At 42.4% G+C, this 20,947-nt stretch overlaps 1 protein-coding gene across 1 annotated transcript; it reads left to right on the plus strand.

Annotated features, from left to right (window-relative positions):
- Nucleotides 1–217: 217 nt before the first annotated feature.
- Nucleotides 218–18,555, plus strand: nr1h5 (nuclear receptor subfamily 1, group H, member 5; the record flags this gene model as incomplete). Its single annotated transcript, XM_083639165.1, has 10 exons — nucleotides 218–314; nucleotides 9,956–10,330; nucleotides 11,045–11,185; nucleotides 11,731–11,855; nucleotides 12,375–12,473; nucleotides 14,396–14,495; nucleotides 15,161–15,277; nucleotides 16,161–16,247; nucleotides 16,362–16,475; nucleotides 18,353–18,555. The coding sequence occupies 10 exons, from the start codon at nucleotides 218–220 to the stop codon at nucleotides 18,553–18,555; spliced, it is 1,458 nt and encodes a 485-aa protein (XP_083495291.1).
- Nucleotides 18,556–20,947: the final 2,392 nt, after the last annotated feature.

The following is a 20,947-nucleotide window of genomic DNA, read 5'->3' on the forward strand; positions in this document are numbered from 1 at the left end:
ACAACATGGTGACTGACTGAACGTCCCAGGTCCTTCATCTCTGTGAATCCTTCGAGTGATCATCTCTGTGTGTGTGTGTGCGTGCGTGCGTGCGTGTGTGTGTGTGTGTGTGTGTGTGTGTGTGTGTGTGTGTGCGTGCGTGCGTGCGTGTGTGTGTGTGTGCGTGTGTGTGTGTTAGTTCCTGTATCACTAGGCGGAGAGAGCGTTTTGTGTCCAGATGAGAGAGTGGAGTGAGCTGGAGATGAGCTTCTCGGCGGGGGGCTTCCTCTCTGCCTCAGACGGCTTCTGCCCCTCAGAGCAACTCCACTACTATGGTGAGCCCACATGCTGCTTCTATTCTTCTGATTCTACTGTTTAACTTACTATGGTGAGCCCACATGCTGCTTCTATTCTTCTGATACTGTTTAACTTACTATGGTGAGCCCACATGCTGCTTCTATTCTTCTGATACTGTTTAACTTACTATGGTGAGCCCACATGCTGCTTCTATTCTTCTGATACTGTTTAACTTACTATGGTGAGCCCACATGCTGCTTCTATTCTTCTGATTCTACTGTTTAACTTACTATGGTGAGCCCACACGCTGCTTCTATTCTTCTGATTCTACTGTTTAACTTACTATGGTGAGCCCACACGCTGCTTCTATTCTTCTGATTCTACTGTTTAACTTACTATGGTGAGCCCAAATGCTGCTTCTATTCTTCTGATTCTACTGTTTAACTTACTATGGTGAGCCCACATGCTGCTTCTATTCTTCTGATTCTACTGCTTAACTTACTATGGTGAGCCCACATGCTGCTTCTATTCTTCTGATTCTACTGTTTAACTTACTATGGTGAGCCCACACGCTGCTTCTATTCTTCTGATTCTACTGTTTAACTTACTATGGTGAGCTCACATGCTGCTTCTATTCTTCTGATTCTACTGTTTAACTTACTATGGTGAGCCCACATGCTGCTTCTATTCTTCTGATTCTACTGTTTAACTTACTATGGTGAGCCCACATGCTGCTTCTATTCTTCTGATTCTACTGTTTAACTTACTATGGTGAGCTCACATGCTGCTTCTATTCTTCTGATTCTACTGTTTAACTTACTATGGTGAGCCCACACGCTGCTTCTATTCTTCTGATTCTACTGTTTAACTTACTATGGTGAGCCCACATGCTGCTTCTATTCTTCTGATTCTACTGTTTAACTTACTATGGTGAGCTCACATGCTGCTTCTATTCTTCTGATTCTACTGTTTAACTTACTATGGTGAGCTCACATGCTGCTTCTATTCTTCTGATTCTACTGTTTAACTTACTATGGTGAGCCCACATGCTGCTTCTATTCTTCTGATTCTACTGTTTAACTTACTATGGTGAGCTCAAATGCTGCTTCTATTCTTCTGATTCTACTGTTTAACTTACTATGGTGAGCTCACATGCTGCTTCTATTCTTCTGATTCTACTGTTTAACTTACTATGGTGAGCCCACATGCTGCTTCTATTCTTCTGATTCTACTGTTTAACTTACTATGGTGAGCTCAAATGCTGCTTCTATTCTTCTGATTCTACTGTTTAACTTACTATGGTGAGCCCACATGCTGCTTCTATTCTTCTGATTCTACTGTTTAACTTACTATGGTGAGCTCACATGCTGCTTCTATTCTTCTGATTCTACTGTTTAACTTACTATGGTGAGCTCACATGCTGCTTCTATTCTTCTGATTCTACTGTTTAACTTACTATGGTGAGCCCACATGCTGCTTCTATTCTTCTGATTCTACTGTTTAACTTACTATGGTGAGCTCAAATGCTGCTTCTATTCTTCTGATTCTACTGCTTAACTTACTATGGTGAGCTCACATGCTGCTTCTATTCTTCTGATTCTACTGTTACAATAGATGCATTCAAGTTGACTGACTTTAGCTTTTCCTATGGTTATTCTTTACTAGACTAGGGACATCCATGTATTTTTAAAATAAAGCCGATAAATCAACATTTGTATGAAATGGACTGTTCTCTTCAGACATGAACACTTACTGTATGCCACAAAGTTATTTGAGTGAATTCAAATTCAAATCAATTCAATACGATACAACTTTATTCATCCACAAAGTCCATCCATGACAAGTCCTCCATGACATGGGGGGGGGGGGGGGGGGGGGGGGTCTGAGCACTGCATGACACGGGGGGGGCACTGCATGACACGGGGGGGGCACTGCATGACACGGGGGGGGGGGGGGGGGGGCACTGCATGACACGGGGGAAAACATCTTGAGGGATTTCAGCCGGCTCGCTGTCCACAGTATCTATTTATAATGAGGAGCAGAGATGGGTAGTAACTAAAGATGGGTAGTAACTTAGTACAAATACTTTGATAATGTACTTAAGTAGGATTTTCAGGTCAACTCAACAACTTTCAGGACGTTTTTCTTTTACCCCCTACATTTGAACAAAAAATTATGCAACGTTTGTGTCTCTCGCCTTGTGGTCTCCCAACTTTCACGCATTATGTGCACCTTTTTGTCTGGAAAACCTCATTCTAAGATACCTGCTAGATCTTGGCTCATGTAGAATGTGTTGCACAGTGGATTTCACTACTGCTGACAAAATGTAGTATTGTAAGTCGCTTTGTATAAAAGTGTCTGCTAAATAACCCCAACCCATGTAAATGTAAGTATTCCAAAAGTATTCCAAAGTATTCAGAATGGGTTACTTAACTTGAGTATTCTAATGGAATACGTTACAAAATACATTTTAGCGCATGTATTCAGTATTCTGTAGTGGAATACATTTTAAAAGTAACCCTCCCAACACTGCCCATATGATACAGATTAATAATCAAAGTATAGTCTTTGTACATCTTAAAACATGTTTGGAGGGGATCTTTTAGTTAAATAGTCTTCAAATTCTATTAATATGAGATGAGTTTCAGTTAGTTTTGCAGAGAAACAGTCGGTAGAAATACTTTTTTTTTAATGATTTTTTGGGGGCATTTTCTGTCTTTATTCAGATAGGACAGTAGGCAGACAGGAAAGGTGGGGAGAGGGAGGGGGGATGACATGCGGCAAAGGACCTCGGGTCGGATTCGAACCCGCGGCGGTCGTGTGAAGGACCGATCCTCCGTCAGCCACGGTAGAAATACTTTTTACTTTTATACTTTATTACATTTCAGAGCCGCAACTTTTTTACTTTTACTCGAGTAAACAAGTTGAATCAGTACTTCTACTTTTACTAGTCTTTTTTTTTTTTTTTTTACTGTACTTCTACTAAAGAATGCGTCCCCCTCCCCGGCTCCCCCCCCCGGGGGGTAGATGGCTAGCGTGCGTGGGAGGGGAGGTCGGCGAGTGTTTAGACAGCATTCTTATAGTTTACAAACAGTGCTATCCACAGCTCTGTCACATGACCAGAAAGAGAAACCATGGACGTCCCCCCCTCACTGCCCGCACACACACACACGCACGCACGCACACACACACACACACACACACACACACACACACACACACACACACACACACACACACACACACACACACACTTAATACAGGAAACATCTGGAGAAAGTAAGAAAGGAGGGGTTCAATATTTAGTTCGTTTTATTTGACAAAATTTAAAAACATACTGTACATGATCGGCTGAACATAATAACATCTTCAAAATGGTCGAGGATTAAAAAACATAAGAAAGCCTGAGGGCTTTTACAGTGCACGATAGATGGCACATTGAGTCAACAAGAATGACATTTTGAGAAGAAAATCAAACAACCAGTGACTTTTTGACAGTAATTATTATAATCAATAATTGTCAAACTAAATGAATGGCAGCAAAACGGTAGTTTTCTGATATACAGTACTACTGTACTACAGTACTACTGATTTTGTAATGATACAAAGCTGTTTGTGTTTCTTTGCGGTGCTTTTCCATGCACTCAATTACACAACACAACTAGATTGGATGGTCTGGAGGGACGGGGAGGAGGAGTCAGATCTTGTGTATGTCCTTATTAGGATAGGGATGTGTGCTGATATGGGCATATGTAAGGTTTCATGTTATATTGTTAACTGGCAATTAGGTGACAATGCATCTCAGGCGATGTTACGGAGTAAACCAAAAGTAATGCAACGAGTAGTGTAACGAAATACTTTCTCCAGCGAGTATTTAAGTAAAGTAAGGCATTACTTTTTCTTAAAGTAATGTGTAATCTGTAATATATTACTTTTTTAGTAACGACCCCCAACACTGTAAATAAGTAAGTAACAATGAAAATATGTTTGGAGCAGACCCCTAGAGGTGCCAGTGACAAAACCCCCCAAATAGACCCCAGATACATGACAAGCCACACAACAGGCAAAGTACAACCAAACTACACGCACAAATAAACAGCCCAGTCCGTATATGGTCCATTCCATATTGCACAGTCCATATTTGCATAGGTCATTGTTGCACAGATCATTCTGTATTGCACAGTCCATATTGCAGTTCATTTGATATATTATAGTGTAGTGCAGTGGTAGATTCCCTCCCTACCAACACGAGGGTCGCAGGTTCAAGCCCCCGTGTTGCCTCCAGCTTAGTCGGGCGTCCACAGGCACAATTGGCTGTGGCTGCGGGTGGGAAGCCGGATCTGTTCGGGGAGGAGGTGAACTGGAGGGAATAGCGTGATCCTCCCACATTTTTATCGACGCGGGGAGACTATCATGTCGACTGTTTCCGATCTTCCAGCTCTGGACCCGACAACGAGTTTAACAAATTGAGAACAGACACAACAGCGCTGCTGTCATTGGGCTGCAGTGGAATAATCGGTGGAACAAGGTAGCTTCAGTTCTTATCAATTTAAGTTCTTTGGCCCAGAATTGTCGAAGTAGTTCGATGATTGACACAGACAGCAAGCAATCAGAACTTGGGACTGAAAAATACGTGACCGAATCAGTGGCGGTTAGCAGAGCGTCCAGACCCTAAGGATTCATTTGGGCTGCCAGGGCTGGTTACCAGGCTAGTTACTACTGTATGCTAATGTATGGGGGAAATAGAGAGGTCATAGAGCAAGCTATCAGAACCATGGACAGCGCTCTGACACCCAGTAGTAACAGACAGTCAAAGTACTGTAAGAAGCACCTGAGAGCGGAGGAGCTGTGAAATGACTGCTGACTTTAACATGTTTAATGTTGATTTAATGTTGAATAATTATCATTTTGTTATAGATTGCTACGGACTAGTTTACAAAAAATAAAACCATTGCCGAGATGGTTTTGCCTTCCGAGGGCATGTAGCAAATGGCACCACTTTAGATCTATTGTGTGTTCTTATTTGAACACAGGCGTATTTCTGGGGTGGCATTTTGAGTCATTTGCAAAGGGCCCGTTCTCTGCCCAGTACGTTGTTGGAGAGCCTGCTCTCTCCAGGGGCCCCTCTAACCCGCACTGCCTGCACTGTCTATATCTACGCCCCTGGCCTCCTCTCCTCGCTTGATTCAATGCTTGTGTGGCTGTGTTGCCAGATTGGCTCGTTTGCTGCCCTAGATGGCCTGTACAAATTGGGCTTGGGCGCCAGTTCAACAGTGGCAGTTTGGTTTGGTTCAAAGTGAGCGACTGTTTCTAGCCTGCTGTGTGGTTAATAATGGGTCGGGTGCGGGTCTTATATTAACAGGTCTTATTTTAACAGGTCTTCTATTAACAGGTCTAATATTAACAGGTCTTATATTAACAGGTCTAATATTAACAGGTCTTATATTAACAGGTCTTATATTAACAGGTCTTATTTTAACAGGTCTTCTATTAACAGGTCTAATATTAACAGGTCTTATATTAACAGGTCTAATATTAACAGGTCTTATATTAACAGGTCTTATATTAACAGGTCTTATATTAACAGGTCTAATATTAACAGGTCTTCAGTAAAAAAAAAAAAATTCCAGCCCTGCTCAGATGTTTCCGTCAGCTGACTGAAGCGTTCATAACATTGATGGAAAGTGTCACCCTCTCAGCTGCATCCTGTTGGATCTTTCAACCCCGTTCACAAGCTCTCACTCTCAGCTCTTTTTTTATTGTGTCCGCCAAGACCCATAACAGCAATGAGGTCACATGGCTCACGTCCCAATGAGGTCACATGGCTCACGTCCCCAATGAGGTCACATGACTCACGTCCCATCACATTCCTACAGCGCACTCTGACCCCCGGGCAGTGTGACCGTCACAGCCGGCCGCGCTGCGCACACTGTTCATTTCCCGGTTAGGATTGTGCAAAAGGGGAGTCACGAGGGCAGGCCAACGCAGATGCACTCATTGACAATCAGCAGGCTCGGTTCTACAGGGGTGCAAGAGCATGCGTTGCACCCTCAATTTAAGATTGTGCACCTTCAGTTGAAATCTCACCACCCTATAATTGGAAAGGAGGCTCCAACCCACAATTTGCAAAGTGACGTATTTTTGTAGGCCAACCCAGAAGTCATGCACTTCCTGGTTCCCTCGTCGGGAAGTCAATTGAAGCATTTTCAGAAAATCAGATTTACGCTTCAAAAGTCATAAAAGTGGTCACAAAGTTCTCTCTCTCACAAACTGTTGTTAACCACAGACGTTATTTCATGCGCTTAACTCAAATCCCATTGACTTCTTGACCAGGAAGTGCTAACATCCAGGTCTTAGACAGGTTCCTGCAGTACTCTATCCATCTTTTTAACAACCAGGTCTTAGACAGGTTCCTGCAGTACTCTATCCATATTTTTAACATCCAGGTCTTAGACACGTTCCTGCAGTACTCTATCCATCTTTTTAACATCCAGGTCTGAGACAGGTTCCTGCAGTACTCTATCCATCTTTTTAACATCCAGGTCTTAGACAGGTTCCTGCAGTACTCTATCCATCTTTTTAACATCCAGGTCTTAGACAGGTTCCTGCAGTACTCTATCCATCTTTTTAACATCCAGGTCTTAGACACGTTCCTGCAGTACTCTATCCATCTTTTTAACATCCAGGTCTTAGACAGGTTCCTGCAGTACTCTATCCATCTTTTTAACATCCAGGTCTTAGACAGGTTCCTGCAGTACTCTATCCATCTTTTTAACATCCAGGTCTTAGACAGGTTCCTGCAGTACTCTATCCATCTTTTTAACATCCAGGTCTTAGACAGGTTCCTGCAGTACTCTATCCATCTTTTTAACATCCAGGTCTTAGACAGGTTCCTGCAGTACTCTATCCATCTTTTTAACATCCAGGTCTTAGACAGGTTCCTGCAGTACTCTATCCATCTTTTTAACATCCAGGTCTTAGACAGGTTCCTGCAGTACTCTATCCATCTTTTTAACATCCAGGTCTTAGACACGTTCCTGCAGTACTCTATCCATCTTTTTAACATCCAGGTCTTAGACACGTTCCTGCAGTACTCTATCCATCTTTTTAACATCCAGGTCTTAGACAGGTTCCTGCAGTACTCTATCCATATTTTTAACATCCAGGTCTTAGACAGGTTCCTGCAGTACTCTATCCATCTTTTTAACATCCAGGTCTTAGACAGGTTCCTGCAGTACTCTATCCATCTTTTTAACATCCAGGTCTTAGACAGGTTCCTGCAGTACTCTATCCATCTTTTTAACATCCAGGTCTTAGACACGTTCCTGCAGTACTCTATCCATCTTTTTAACATCCAGGTCTTAGACACGTTCCTGCAGTACTCTATCCATCTTTTTAACATCCAGGTCTTAGACAGGTTCCTGCAGTACTCTATCCATCTTTTTAACATCCAGGTCTTAGACAGGTTCCTGCAGTACTCTATCCATCTTTTTAACATCCAGGTCTTAGACAGGTTCCTGCAGTACTCTATCCATCTTTTTAACATCCAGGTCTTAGACAGGTTCCTGCAGTACTCTATCCATCTTTTTAACATCCAGGTCTTAGACAGGTTCCTGCAGTACTCTATCCATCTTTTTAACATCCAGGTCTTAGACAGGTTCCTGCAGTACTCTATCCATCTTTTTAACATCCAGGTCTTAGACAGGTTCCTGCAGTACTCTATCCATCTTTTTAACATCCAGGTCTTAGACAGGTTCCTGCAGTACTCTATCCATCTTTTTAACATCCAGGTCTTAGACACGTTCCTGCAGTACTCTATCCATCTTTTTAACATCCAGGTCTTAGACAGGTTCCTGCAGTACTCTATCCATCTTTTTAACATCCAGGTCTTAGACAGGTTCCTGCAGTACTCTATCCATCTTTTTAACATCCAGGTCTTAGACAGGTTCCTGCAGTACTCTATCCATCTTTTTAACATCCAGGTCTTAGACAGGTTCCTGCAGTACTCTATCCATCTTTTTAACAACCAGGTCTTAGACAGGTTCCTGCAGTACTCTATCCATATTTTTAACATCCAGGTCTTAGACACGTTCCTGCAGTACTCTATCCATCTTTTTAACATCCAGGTCTGAGACAGGTTCCTGCAGTACTCTATCCATCTTTTTAACATCCAGGTCTTAGACAGGTTCCTGCAGTACTCTATCCATCTTTTTAACATCCAGGTCTTAGACAGGTTCCTGCAGTACTCTATCCATCTTTTTAACATCCAGGTCTTAGACACGTTCCTGCAGTACTCTATCCATCTTTTTAACATCCAGGTCTTAGACACGTTCCTGCAGTACTCTATCCATCTTTTTAACATCCAGGTCTTAGACAGGTTCCTGCAGTACTCTATCCATATTTTTAACATCCAGGTCTTAGACAGGTTCCTGCAGTACTCTATCCATCTTTTTAACATCCAGGTCTTAGACAGGTTCCTGCAGTACTCTATCCATCTTTTTAACATCCAGGTCTTAGACAGGTTCCTGCAGTACTCTATCCATCTTTTTAACATCCAGGTCTTAGACACGTTCCTGCAGTACTCTATCCATCTTTTTAACATCCAGGTCTTAGACAGGTTCCTGCAGTACTCTATCCATCTTTTTAACATCCAGGTCTTAGACACGTTCCTGCAGTACTCTATCCATCTTTTTAACATCCAGGTCTTAGACACGTTCCTGCAGTACTCTATCCATCTTTTTAACATCCAGGTCTTAGACACGTTCCTGCAGTACTCTATCCATCTTTTTAACATCCAGGTCTTAGACAGGTTCCTGCAGTACTCTATCCATCTTTTTAACATCCAGGTCTTAGACAGGTTCCTGCAGTACTCTATCCATCTTTTTAACATCCAGGTCTTAGACAGGTTCCTGCAGTACTCTATCCATCTTTTTAACATCCAGGTCTTAGACAGGTTCCTGCAGTACTCTATCCATCTTTTTAACATCCAGGTCTTAGACAGGTTCCTGCAGTACTCTATCCATCTTTTTAACATCCAGGTCTTAGACAGGTTCCTGCAGTACTCTATCCATCTTTTTAACATCCAGGTCTTAGACAGGTTCCTGCAGTACTCTATCCATCTTTTTAACATCCAGGTCTTAGACAGGTTCCTGCAGTACTCTATCCATCTTTTTAACATCCAGGTCTTAGACAGGTTCCTGCAGTACTCTATCCATCTTTTTAACATCCAGGTCTTAGACAGGTTCCTGCAGTACTCTATCCATCTTTTTAACATCCAGGTCTTAGACACGTTCCTGCAGTACTCTATCCATCTTTTTAACATCCAGGTCTTAGACAGGTTCCTGCAGTACTCTATCCATCTTTTTAACATCCAGGTCTTAGACAGGTTCCTGCAGTACTCTATCCATCTTTTTAACATCCAGGTCTTAGACAGGTTCCTGCAGTACTCTATCCATCTTTTTCACAGTAGTCATTTTGTGTCTAATAGACAGGAAGTAACACATGTGCAAGCAAAACATTAATGACGGCCCTGGCACTGGAACACCTACATTAAATGATTGGAAGTTGGAAGCCCTCATTAATGTTCTACTTGCACCTGTGTTACTTCCTGCCTTTTAGACACAATGGCTGCAGTGAAAAAGGGCAGTTACTTAGGTCTTTTCCCTTCTCTGCTTTCCAGACGTGCTGGGTGACCCCCTGGGCTTCCCCTTCCAGGACCCGGACCTCCAGGCGCTGCCTTACAGCCAGCAGCAGTACAGCCATAACCTGCCCTTCTCCCTCTATGGCTCTCCATCCTCCACCTCCTCATGCTCCTCCCAGCCCTGCCACCCTCCATACCTCTCCAGTGCCCCCTGCTGTCTGGAGGCCCCCTGCGAGCCCAGCCCCGAGCGCCAGGCCCAGGCCCAGGGGGTGGCAGGACTGCCCCTCGCCCTCGGGCAGAGGACCCGAGTGGGGCCAGGGGGGAGGAGCAGAACTCAGGACGAGCTGTGCGTGGTTTGTGGAGATAAGGCATCTGGGTATCACTATAACGCTCTTACCTGTGAGGGATGCAAAGGTAAAGGACATGTTTTGTCTCGAGTTAAAAGAAAATTGTGTTTTCAACCTGGACCCTATTTTCATATTATTTTTATGTATAACTAAAATGTGAGCAGAAAACTTTGAAATTGGCACCGTATATTGACCAAGATCGCTTCAGTTGGCAGCTGCTTTCCCCACATGCCCCTACTGCACTACCCAGGGTCAAAAAGTATGAAAATAGGGTCCAGATTGAAAAATAACAAAATCTTCCTTTAAGGGCAGTTCAGCGATTGATGATGGTCACCACATATTCTATAATCCATGTCCATCAAATAAAAACTTAAATGACAAAAAAAGATATTGAATATCAACAGAAAATATCTGTTGGCAGCTGAATGTCAATCCAATATCAGTATCTCTATCAGCCTTTGAAAATTCTGTCTGACCCAGATTTTCTCTCCCCCCTTAGTCTGACCCTGCTTTTCTCTCCCTCCCTCTGTTTTGATGTTCTGGCATCTTTTACCTTGCTGTCTTTGAATTAGACGTAGATTTTGGTCTTCTAGCGTCGCCATGACGGGAAGTTGGAATTGGGCCAGAGTGCCTGTATGGACGCCCGACCAAGCCGGAGGTAACACGTGGGTGCGAACCTGCGACCCTCGTGTTGGTAGGCAGGGAATCTACTGCTACACTACCCGGAAGTAAGGACTTCTTTAATTAACCTCATGTGGTTGTTCCCTACATGTCTGTTCAGGTTTCTTCAGGCGGAGTGTCACTAAGAAGGCGGTGTATCGCTGTAAGAGTGGGGGAGGCTGTGAGATGGACATGTACATGAGAAGGAAGTGCCAAGACTGCCGAATGAGGAAGTGTCGCGCCGTGGGAATGCTGGCCGAATGTGAGGCCAAACACTCCTCTAATGACACCTTATTCAGCTTTCACATTCACATGTCACATTTGATTTACGCTAAACCAGCGCAGCGCTTCCCAACCTTTGCCGACTCAGGAGCCCACTTCCACATCCAACCGTAAACAGTACAGAGGCCAAATCATGTGTTAACGATAAAAGGAGCTGTCCATCAGCACCACACAGAAATCACAAACTAAAAGTGAGGGTCTGTCTGCAATAGGCTAATTAACAGATAATTGATTACACATTAAATAATGGTATCATTCAACAATGCAGATATACATTATCACAAAACAATATTTTTTTGAACCCCACAAAGCTCCTAACGTTTTGCAAATGACTTGGGGCCCACTTGCAATAGCTTCATGGTCCACAGGTTGGGAATGGCTGCTCTAGATTCTAGACCACACCAAAAATATGATTTTAACACTGCACACTAAATGCCATTCAGACATAATGTAAATGAGAGATTGTGAATGGTGCAGTAGTTGTGGTGATTTGTACTGAGCGGTGGGTGTGTCACCGCCCTGTAGGCCTGCTGACAGAGGTGCAGTGCCAGTCCAAAAGACTGAGGAAAGGAGTTAAAGCCAGAGTACAGGTGGAGGAGGAACACACAGACAGCAGGAGGGTCAGCTCCACCAGCATGCTACCAGCACAGGTACTGACCCACCCGCAAGCGGCCTCAGAGCATGGTTGGTTGGTTGGTTGGTTGGTTTGATGGGTCTGATTGTTGGTTGGTTGGTTTGATTGGCTGGTTGGTTGGTCTGATTGTTGGTTGATTGGTCGTCTGATTGTTGGTTGATTGGTTTGATTGGCTGGTTGGTTGATTGGGTTGTGATGTGGGTTGGTTGATGTGCCTGAATGGTTTTTTTGATGGTTGGTTGGATTGTTGGTTGATTAGTTGGTTGTTTTGAATGTTGGTGGGTTGTTTAGATAGATGGATGGTCCCACACAGACTGATCATGTACATTCTATTCATTTATTTTACAAGATACAAGATACAAGATACTTTTATTGCCACACAACCAGGTTGGTGGTATTTAGTTTCAGTACAGTTTACTGTGAAGCTGTGAAGAAGTTTTAATGTGTAAAATGTATGTAGCTTTAAAATGAGAAAGCGACAACATGATGTAATGCTGATGCTGGTTCTCCTCATGCTGTACTGCCTCTGCACTAGGTTCTGTCTACCAGTTTATCTCCAGAACACAAGTACATGGTGGACAAGATAGTGGAGGCACATCGACAGTACAGGGCACAGGACAGCACACATTGCAGGGTGGGTCATGGTTCCTTGTGGACAAATGTTGCATTCCAGTTGTACTGGGAACTAGGAATTTACCACTTTAGGTCATGGGAACGCCCCCTGTCATGTCACCTGACCTGGAATTTCCTGCTCTGAACTCGGGGGGAACCTCACTAGCCTCAACCTCAAAATCCAAGAAGATGGCAGGTTAGCGCTTGGAAGCTGTATTAGTACACTGTTTATTAGAACGTCTTATTTGTGTCTCATTAAATCAGTTGTACACACAGTGCTGTCTAACTTTTTTAATTTCAATGTTTTATTTTTCAATTTTCAGAATAACAAACAAACAAAATTTCAGACACAGGAAAAGAAAAGAAAGAAAAGACATTTTACAACGTGGTGCTACCAGCTGCATAAGGTGCTTATGTGCTTGTAAGAGATGTTGTGCATGGGAGCTCATACAAGGGGTCCATGAGAAACCAGCCGGGCGAGTCACCCGTCGCCCCTAACCTCGTCACGGTAGGCCAGAAATGGGTCCCAGATCATTAAAAATCTTTTAAGTGCGTTGGTCCTCAGGAACCTGAGTCCATACAACAGAGATCATATCCGCCAACCACAGCTGAAAAGAAGGTGGAGAGGGGGATTTCCATTCCTGCAGAATGAGTTTCTTGGCGACAGTTGTCCCCTGTGTCAGAGACTGTTGCACAGCTGTAGGGAAGTTCAGAAAAGGACTCCGAGCAGTACTGTCTAACTTATCTATCTGTTAGACAGTGTTGCTACAGTGTTACTGTCTAACTTATCTATCTGTTAGACAGTGTTGCTACAGTGTTACTGTCTAACTTATCTATCTGTTAGACAGTGTTGCTACAGTGTTACTGTCTAACTTATCTATCTGTTAGACAGTGTTGCTACAGTGTTACTGTCTAACTTATCTATCTGTTAGACAGTGTTGCTACAGTGTTTGTATGCTACTGTCTAACTTATCTATCTGTTAGACAGTGTTGCTACAGTGTTTGTATGCTACTGTCTAACTTATCTATCTGTTAGACAGTGTTGCTACAGTGTTTGTAAGCGCAGAATACCGTGAAATGCGTTCTTATTAACTGTTATTGCCAATCTTGCAATCGGGCTCCGGTCGGCAGCGGAAGAAACTCCCTTTCCGCTCCCTGCCAGCCCTGCCATTGGCTCCGCCTCCGACCGACCGGCTCTGTTAGTTAGTTAGTTAGTTTATTTCGATCAGAAAGAAAAGAATATTCACAGAATAGAAAAAAACAACAGAAAAAACAAAAGATACATAAGGCTGACCGAAAGGGTTTAGGGCTGAAGCTAACTAGCTTATTAAATGCCCTTACCCTTATTCCTTTACGTTATATGTAAACATATGCAGTACATATGCATACACATGGATACATACATGCATTGGTTTACACACACAAATAGCACATGCTCCTAATTATTCATAGATGCCCATACATACATAGGCTACCTACCACATATACATATAATTACACATACAAAGCTAATACCAAACATACTACAGGAAATACAAGTGACCCATAAGTCCTGATTATGTGCCATCACGTCTATACTTCTCCAGAATAATATTTCTATACTTTTTTTTGAATTGCACAAGATTTTTACTTTCTTTGATCTCGTCAGGTAATTTATTCCACAGTTTCACACCACAGACAGATACGCACATGCTCTTCAGAGTGCTATGAACAATTGGTTGTTTGAAATTCTGTGAATTCTGTGAATTTCTGTGTGAAATGTTCTGTGACCATTTACCTTTCCGCTCCCTGTGTGTTGCTCTCAAATCCCGGTCAACTCGGGTGTGACAACACTCAACTGGGAAATTCCTAGTTCGCAGTGCAACTGGAATGAAGAATAGTTTACACCCCCCTCCCCCCTCCCTATGGTTTCTTGCTTTCTGATGCTGTCTCTATTTTGCGTAGGTGTTTGACTGGCCGTGTATAGATGATGAGGATCGTCTGTCTGATGTAGTATCTCCTCCTCACCTACAGAGACTGCTGCAGTTTGCCAGGACAGTGCCGGGTAAGATGGAATGAGTCACTTTGAAAATCTAAAACCTGCTTTCCTCTATCACCTTGAGAAAGGCCAGTTTGGCCGAAACATGTCGGTGGAAGCCATATTTTATTAAAGGCTTTTTAAAATATTTTTAAAATATTCTTGAAGAGTTGCCTTGGACTTCCTTTGTTCTTTCTGCTTTCCTCTATGTTCATTTGAGCTGCGGGGAACTTTGAACTGCTTATGAAACTGATGCCTCACATCACATACATCAGCAAATGAGATCAGCGATTTCTATATCGTGTTTCTAAATGCCTCTTGTGAGGGTCTCGCATAGCGTCTGTCACCAGGAGAAGCCCTGCCTGAACTGCCGTGGCTCAGATAGCCCGGTGTTCAGGAAATGCTAGTCTGACTTCACAGAAGCAGGCTGCGGCTATAAGCTCTGTCATTGATCCACAGAAGCAGGCTGCGGCTATAAGCTCTGTCATTGATCCACAGAAGCAGGCTGCGGCTATAAGCTCTGCCATTGGCTCCGACTCGCTCTGACTGACTGGCTGAGACCATTTATGGATTTCCTGCGTGTCGAGTCTGTCGATCTCCAATGCCTCCGCTGCTGTGAAACAACAACATTTTATTTATTGAAACTCTGACTGATTTAAATGGGGGAAAAGCAAATGATGTTGTCCATGCAGGTTTTGACCTCCTGGATTTCTCAGACCAGAGGGCTCTCCTGTCCAGCTCTTGGCTGGACATGATGTTCCTGCACTCGGCTCAGCAGTTCTCCCACAACCCAAACAGCCCAAGTCCAGGTAGCCTACAGCACGCACACACACACACACACACACACACACACACACACACACACACACACACACACACACACACACACACACACACACACACACACACACACACACACACACACACACACACACACACACACACTTCTTCTTTAAAAGGCAGACTTAGTTTATGCAAGATTCGGACCCCTGGAATTGTGATATAGTGAATTATAACTGAAGTAATCTGTCTGTAAACAATTGTTGGAAAGATTATGCACATGCACAGTGCAAGTAAATCCAAGTAGATGTACTCACCGACTTGCCAAACTGTATATGTATATGTATAAGTGTGTGTGTGTGTGTGTGTGTGTGTGTGTGTTATATATATATATATATATATATATATATATATATATATATATATATACTGTATATATATATTTGGGGTATAATCAGCATACAGTATCACGGCCTGAAGTGAGCTTATAGATAAGGTAGCATTTTTCACAGCCTAATATTAATAGCTTGTGGATTGATTTCTTCTGTTGTTGCTCATCACATATTGTCTCAACAAATGTGTTATGCATTTAAATACTATTGATGAGTAAGGGGGGGAGAAAATGTTGCCAAAATGTTTTTGTATGTGGATGGATTATTAATTTTCCTTATGCCAAAGTTCACATGCTCTGTTAATGAAATAAAACAATATATGATATAAAAAACATATAGGGAAATACATCATCTTAGTCTCGTGTGTTGATCAGAGTTGTGATTAAAGGGTTGGGTGGGCACCGGAAGATTTTCAGATTTCAAAGTGGGCCGCAGCATTCTTAGGTTTGGGAACCTCTGTGATGACATCAACCTAAGTGTAGGCAAACTTATGACCTCAACTTTATATTTTCCCCATCAGCCCTGCAGCCTTTCAACATGTCAACACACTGGCTGAGGAACATAGAGTCAAAGGAAAACATCCACAGTAGGACCTTGGTCAATTCAGGTGAGTCCATAGATACAGACACCTGAAACCAAATAGTTTGGAAAGTCTTCTGCTCTGCCAAAGGAGTTTTAAGATATTCCATATGAATCTTTTCCCATCTACTGGCCTGTACAGGAGCCACTGAGGATCTTGTGGGGCCAGTGATCACCTTCTTCTACAGCATGGCAGCGTTAAGGCTGAGCGAGGCTGAGTTCGCCCTGCTCACCGCTACTGCCCTGCTGTGCTCAGGTATTTACCCCCCTCCCCCATCAATTACTTTGTGGGTGTTTGGTCCAAGATCATCAGAGATGGGAAGTAACTAATTACAAATACTTTGTTACTGTACTTGGGTAAGATTTTCAGATTCAGATTCACTTTAATACCCATAGTAAGTAATCAGATTACATACAAGGAATTTGACGTATGCAGCACAGCGGTCACATCAATAGTAGAAGACAGTATAGAAAGACAACCACAAATGACACCGATGACATGATCACGGATGACAATTAGGGCAATCACCTTAATTAAAAAATCCAGCTCCGTCAGGTCACCTGCACGGCCCCATCGTCTCCGTCTGGTTCCTCCCCGATTCTACCTAGGTATACTCCCATCACTTATATAGCCTCAGACTGATGACATCACTGATGACATCATCAGTGATGATGTCTTCAGTTGTGTGAGTTGTGTCAGTGAGACACAACTCAGGAAAGTCTCGCGGGACTTTCCTGACGAGAGTTGTGTCTCACTGACCCGACAGGCAAAAATGGGCTGCCTGTAACTAGTGAAAAGAGCCCAGGGGAGAAATGCAGTCTGATCGTTCCTTAGGGAACAGTTTATGATGATATGCGTCGAAAACGGGAATAAAACTGTATTTAAATGGAGGAAAAGCATGCTGCCACTTGGCCCTCACGGAGCTCCATTCTAGGACTGGCTTGGACGCTATTGATCTCAAAACAACGCCTAGGACGACAAAAACGCTGCGGAGAGCACTGGGTGAGTCGTCAGATCATAATTAATGTGAGGAGAGGGCTGCAGGTTAAAAAAAACGAAATTCTCCTAAGCAAATCCATATCTTCAAAACAACAGTAAATACGAGGGAAAAGGAGTTTTTAATGAGCTTGGTCCATACTTGCTAAAGTGAGAGTTTGGTGGTGATCGGTCAGTCTAGGACGACTTGTTAAAAAATGTGTTCTTCAAAACTTTTGAAATAGCTCAAAAACTTTCCAGGCAGACCTTGAGGGTCCAAATTACAAAGTTGTAGAATATGGTCACCTGTATAATGTGGAACAGGTTTCGTGAAAAGAGTACAGTATACTAGTATAGTAGTATAGTATAGTTGTGGCCTTTAATGTAAAGCCTTTAACTATAGCGCCACCTTTAGGCCGATTGGGTTCATATTTCTGGACCTAGTAATGGTTACAATACCTGTCACTGGGCCGCAGTGTTGGGCAAGTTACTTTCAAAATGTAATATACTACATATTACTAGTTACTTTCATTTGAAAGTAATAAGTTACTTTACAATATTACTTTCTGTGTAAAGTAACTCGTTACTTATTACACTACTTTTGCATTACTTTTACCAAAACAACAGCAGCAGCAGCATGAACCATCCCGAAAAATTATTTCAACCGCCTTGAAGTCAGTAAACAATCCAAAATTCTAAATGTTATTCTTTTTCTTTGTTATTGTCATCTATAGTGGTTATTTGCATAAAAACACACAGTTTGATTAAGAAATGATTCTATCTTTTTTAAATATGTGCTTGATTTAATAAAATGTAACTCAATTTGTAACTTGAGTAACTTGACAAAGTAACTGGTATAATATTACTGAAATCCTATAAGTAATGAGTTATATTACTGAGTTACTGCTAAAAGTAATATATTACATGGAATATGTTACTTTTGTAATGAGTTACCCCCAACACTGTTGGGCTGAATTTGACGTCTCCATCATGTCCTAACTCACAAGAATTTGCGCAAACATGGCAGGCAAGTGAATAATAACAAACTGTGAAAAACAAGAGGGCTTAGAACCCCTAATAAAAACATTGCATTAGGCATTCCCATAGATGTCTGTTTGACAGTTTGACTGGATCAGTCTCTGTGTCTCTGTCTGCAGACCGGGCGTCCCTGCAGGCGGCCAGCTGTGTGGACAAAATGCAAGAGTTGATCCTGGAGCTGCTGTCCAGGTTGTGCAGGGCCCAGGTCGGAGCTCCGCGAGGGGGTGCGCAGCGCTTTGGCCGCCTCCTGGGCAGACTGACGGAGCTCAGAACCCTCTGTCACAACCACCTCCTCCTGACCAGCCCGCAGCCCGGACACTGACACACACACTGTGCTCATTTGAAAACCTCTTAACTCCAGCTCTGCCCATGTTCATGTTTTAATTTCAGCTGAAGACATTTTGGGCCTTAAGAAACCCTTATGTACCCTTAAAGGGATATACAGAGTTTCGCACATTTGCCATATCGCCATACATAAGCAAGATACACAATGCCTTTACCGTCACTCTGCGTACAGTATACAGTGAGCTACAGTCGTCCAGTTAGTTAGTATCGCCAATGAATTGGAGGAAATGGGACAGCTGTTCACTTCAAAATCACCAAAAACACCTTTCTAACAGCGGCAAAAAGCTCTATGTATATGTTGTGACTTGGGTACTCGCCACGCGATGAAATAATAAACCATAGTTATGTGAAACGTCATTTTCGTAGTAAATCCCCACACCGAGTTACTTCCTTCTTTGCCTGTACACACTACACAGCGCATACGCTGTATGCAGCGCTGTACACCTGGCGGCCATGTTTAGAATGTAGTTCCGGCACACATACTGTATGTATCTATTTACCTTAAAAAGCGTTTCTCTGCATTTTGGATGAATATTTAATCTCGTGGCGAGTACCCGAGTCACAACATGTACATAGAGCTTTTTGGTGCCGTTAGAAATGTGTGTTTTTGGTGACTTTGAACGGCTGTACCGTTTCCTCCAATTCATTGGCGATACTGACTAACTGGACGACTGTAGCTCACTGTATACTGTATGGAGAGTGACGGTTGTGTATGTATTGGAGATATGGCAAATGGGCGAATCTCCCAAAAAGTTGGCGTATCCCTTTAAGCCCCCACACATGATCCACGGTAAAACAGCTCTGCGCCCGCTGTGCTGTTTCCTATGTAAAACAGCTCTGCGTCCGCTGTGCTGTTTCCTATGGGGAGAGCGATGCCTCCCAACGATGCGACAGTGCGACATGGTGTGCTGCGCATTTCAACTTTGACCTACCGCTGACCTTTCTCCACTCGACCTCGCGGTGAGAGAAGAGAAGATCGTTTATCATGTGAAGGCAGCTTTAGCAACATTTTGTGTCCTTTTTTAAATGTTTGTATTATGCTAATTTTGGCTTGTCAGTCAATACGGTATGGCATTTGGCTAGGATGTCCCTTAGAGGACATTTTTGTCCCTCTGTCGCACTCTTACTGCTAGAGGACTTACATCATGGAGTCAATGATTTTATGCGTTAATGCTGGCAGTCCCAAAATAGCACTTTTTATCAGTTCTAATGGGATTTTATTTTTTATTTTTACAATAAATAAAAATGGGTCAAAATCATTGTTGTAAAAAAAATTAATATCCCAGAAAGTGATAATCCCCACGAACTTTGCATTTATTATATGGACAATAATAATACATTTTTACACGGTAAAAGGTGGCGCTTAAAAAGAAAAATGCATTTAAAGGAACATTCCAACATTTTGGGAGATTCTCCTATTTGCCATCTTCTCGATAGTAAGACGAGAAGATAGATGCCTTTCTTTTCTCTGTGTGTGGTAGATAAACATTGAGCGCTAGTTAGCTTAGCTTGTAAGCCTAGGTGGCTTACAAAAGTTGTTACGGCTTTCCCAATGAAAGACTTGAAAGGGTTTTGCTGTCCTTAACAGGATTCAAACCACAAACCTTTCGCTTTGAAGGAATTAATCACAAAATCACATCAGTAGGTTTAATTTATGATCCAGTGTTTTAGTGACAATATGAATTAACATGTTTACTTCCTACATCATGCTTGTAGAAAGGGCATGTTCATTACATGTTATATGTGGGCCACTGTAGTGTCCCTGTTTGACATTATCAACACTGGCGAATCAGAAGGCACTGTTATTTAACAGAAAAATCACTCTAATATTCCTATACTGTTCATACAGTGACTTTGTTGTGTGTCTGTGGTACTCACTAGTGAGTTTTCAGTGAATTTCATACATTTTTGCACTGTTGTATTTTTCCCATCTCCTATGGTATCAAATGTATTTGTATAGCACATTTCATACACAGATGCAGTTCAAAGTGCTTCACATAAAATATCACTATAACATTGTAGTATATTTTTCTTGTTATATATATAGTGTCTTTCTAAAATGTATAGGATTGCACGTTGCTTTTCAGAGAGATGATAGGGAGATTAATCAAAGAACTGTTGTTGAAATATGAGAAAATGAGAAAATATGAGAATATACCAGCTATGCACCATTTGTCAAAATGTCAATCAGAATAAAAACAAAGCCACTGATATTTTTCACCAGTTCTTCAGTTTGTCTTCCTTGTAATAGAGTGATACAGTGTCATACGTTATGTTAAATGAGAATGCCCTTGGGACTATTTAGCAACAGCCTCAGTTGTAAAGACAGTGGTAAGTGTGCATAGATTAACAACTTAATATTTGATTAT

This window comes from Poromitra crassiceps, assembly GCF_964638095.1.
Source record: "Poromitra crassiceps genome assembly, chromosome: 6".
In the NCBI taxonomy this organism is placed as follows: domain Eukaryota; kingdom Metazoa; phylum Chordata; class Actinopteri; order Beryciformes; family Melamphaidae; genus Poromitra; species Poromitra crassiceps.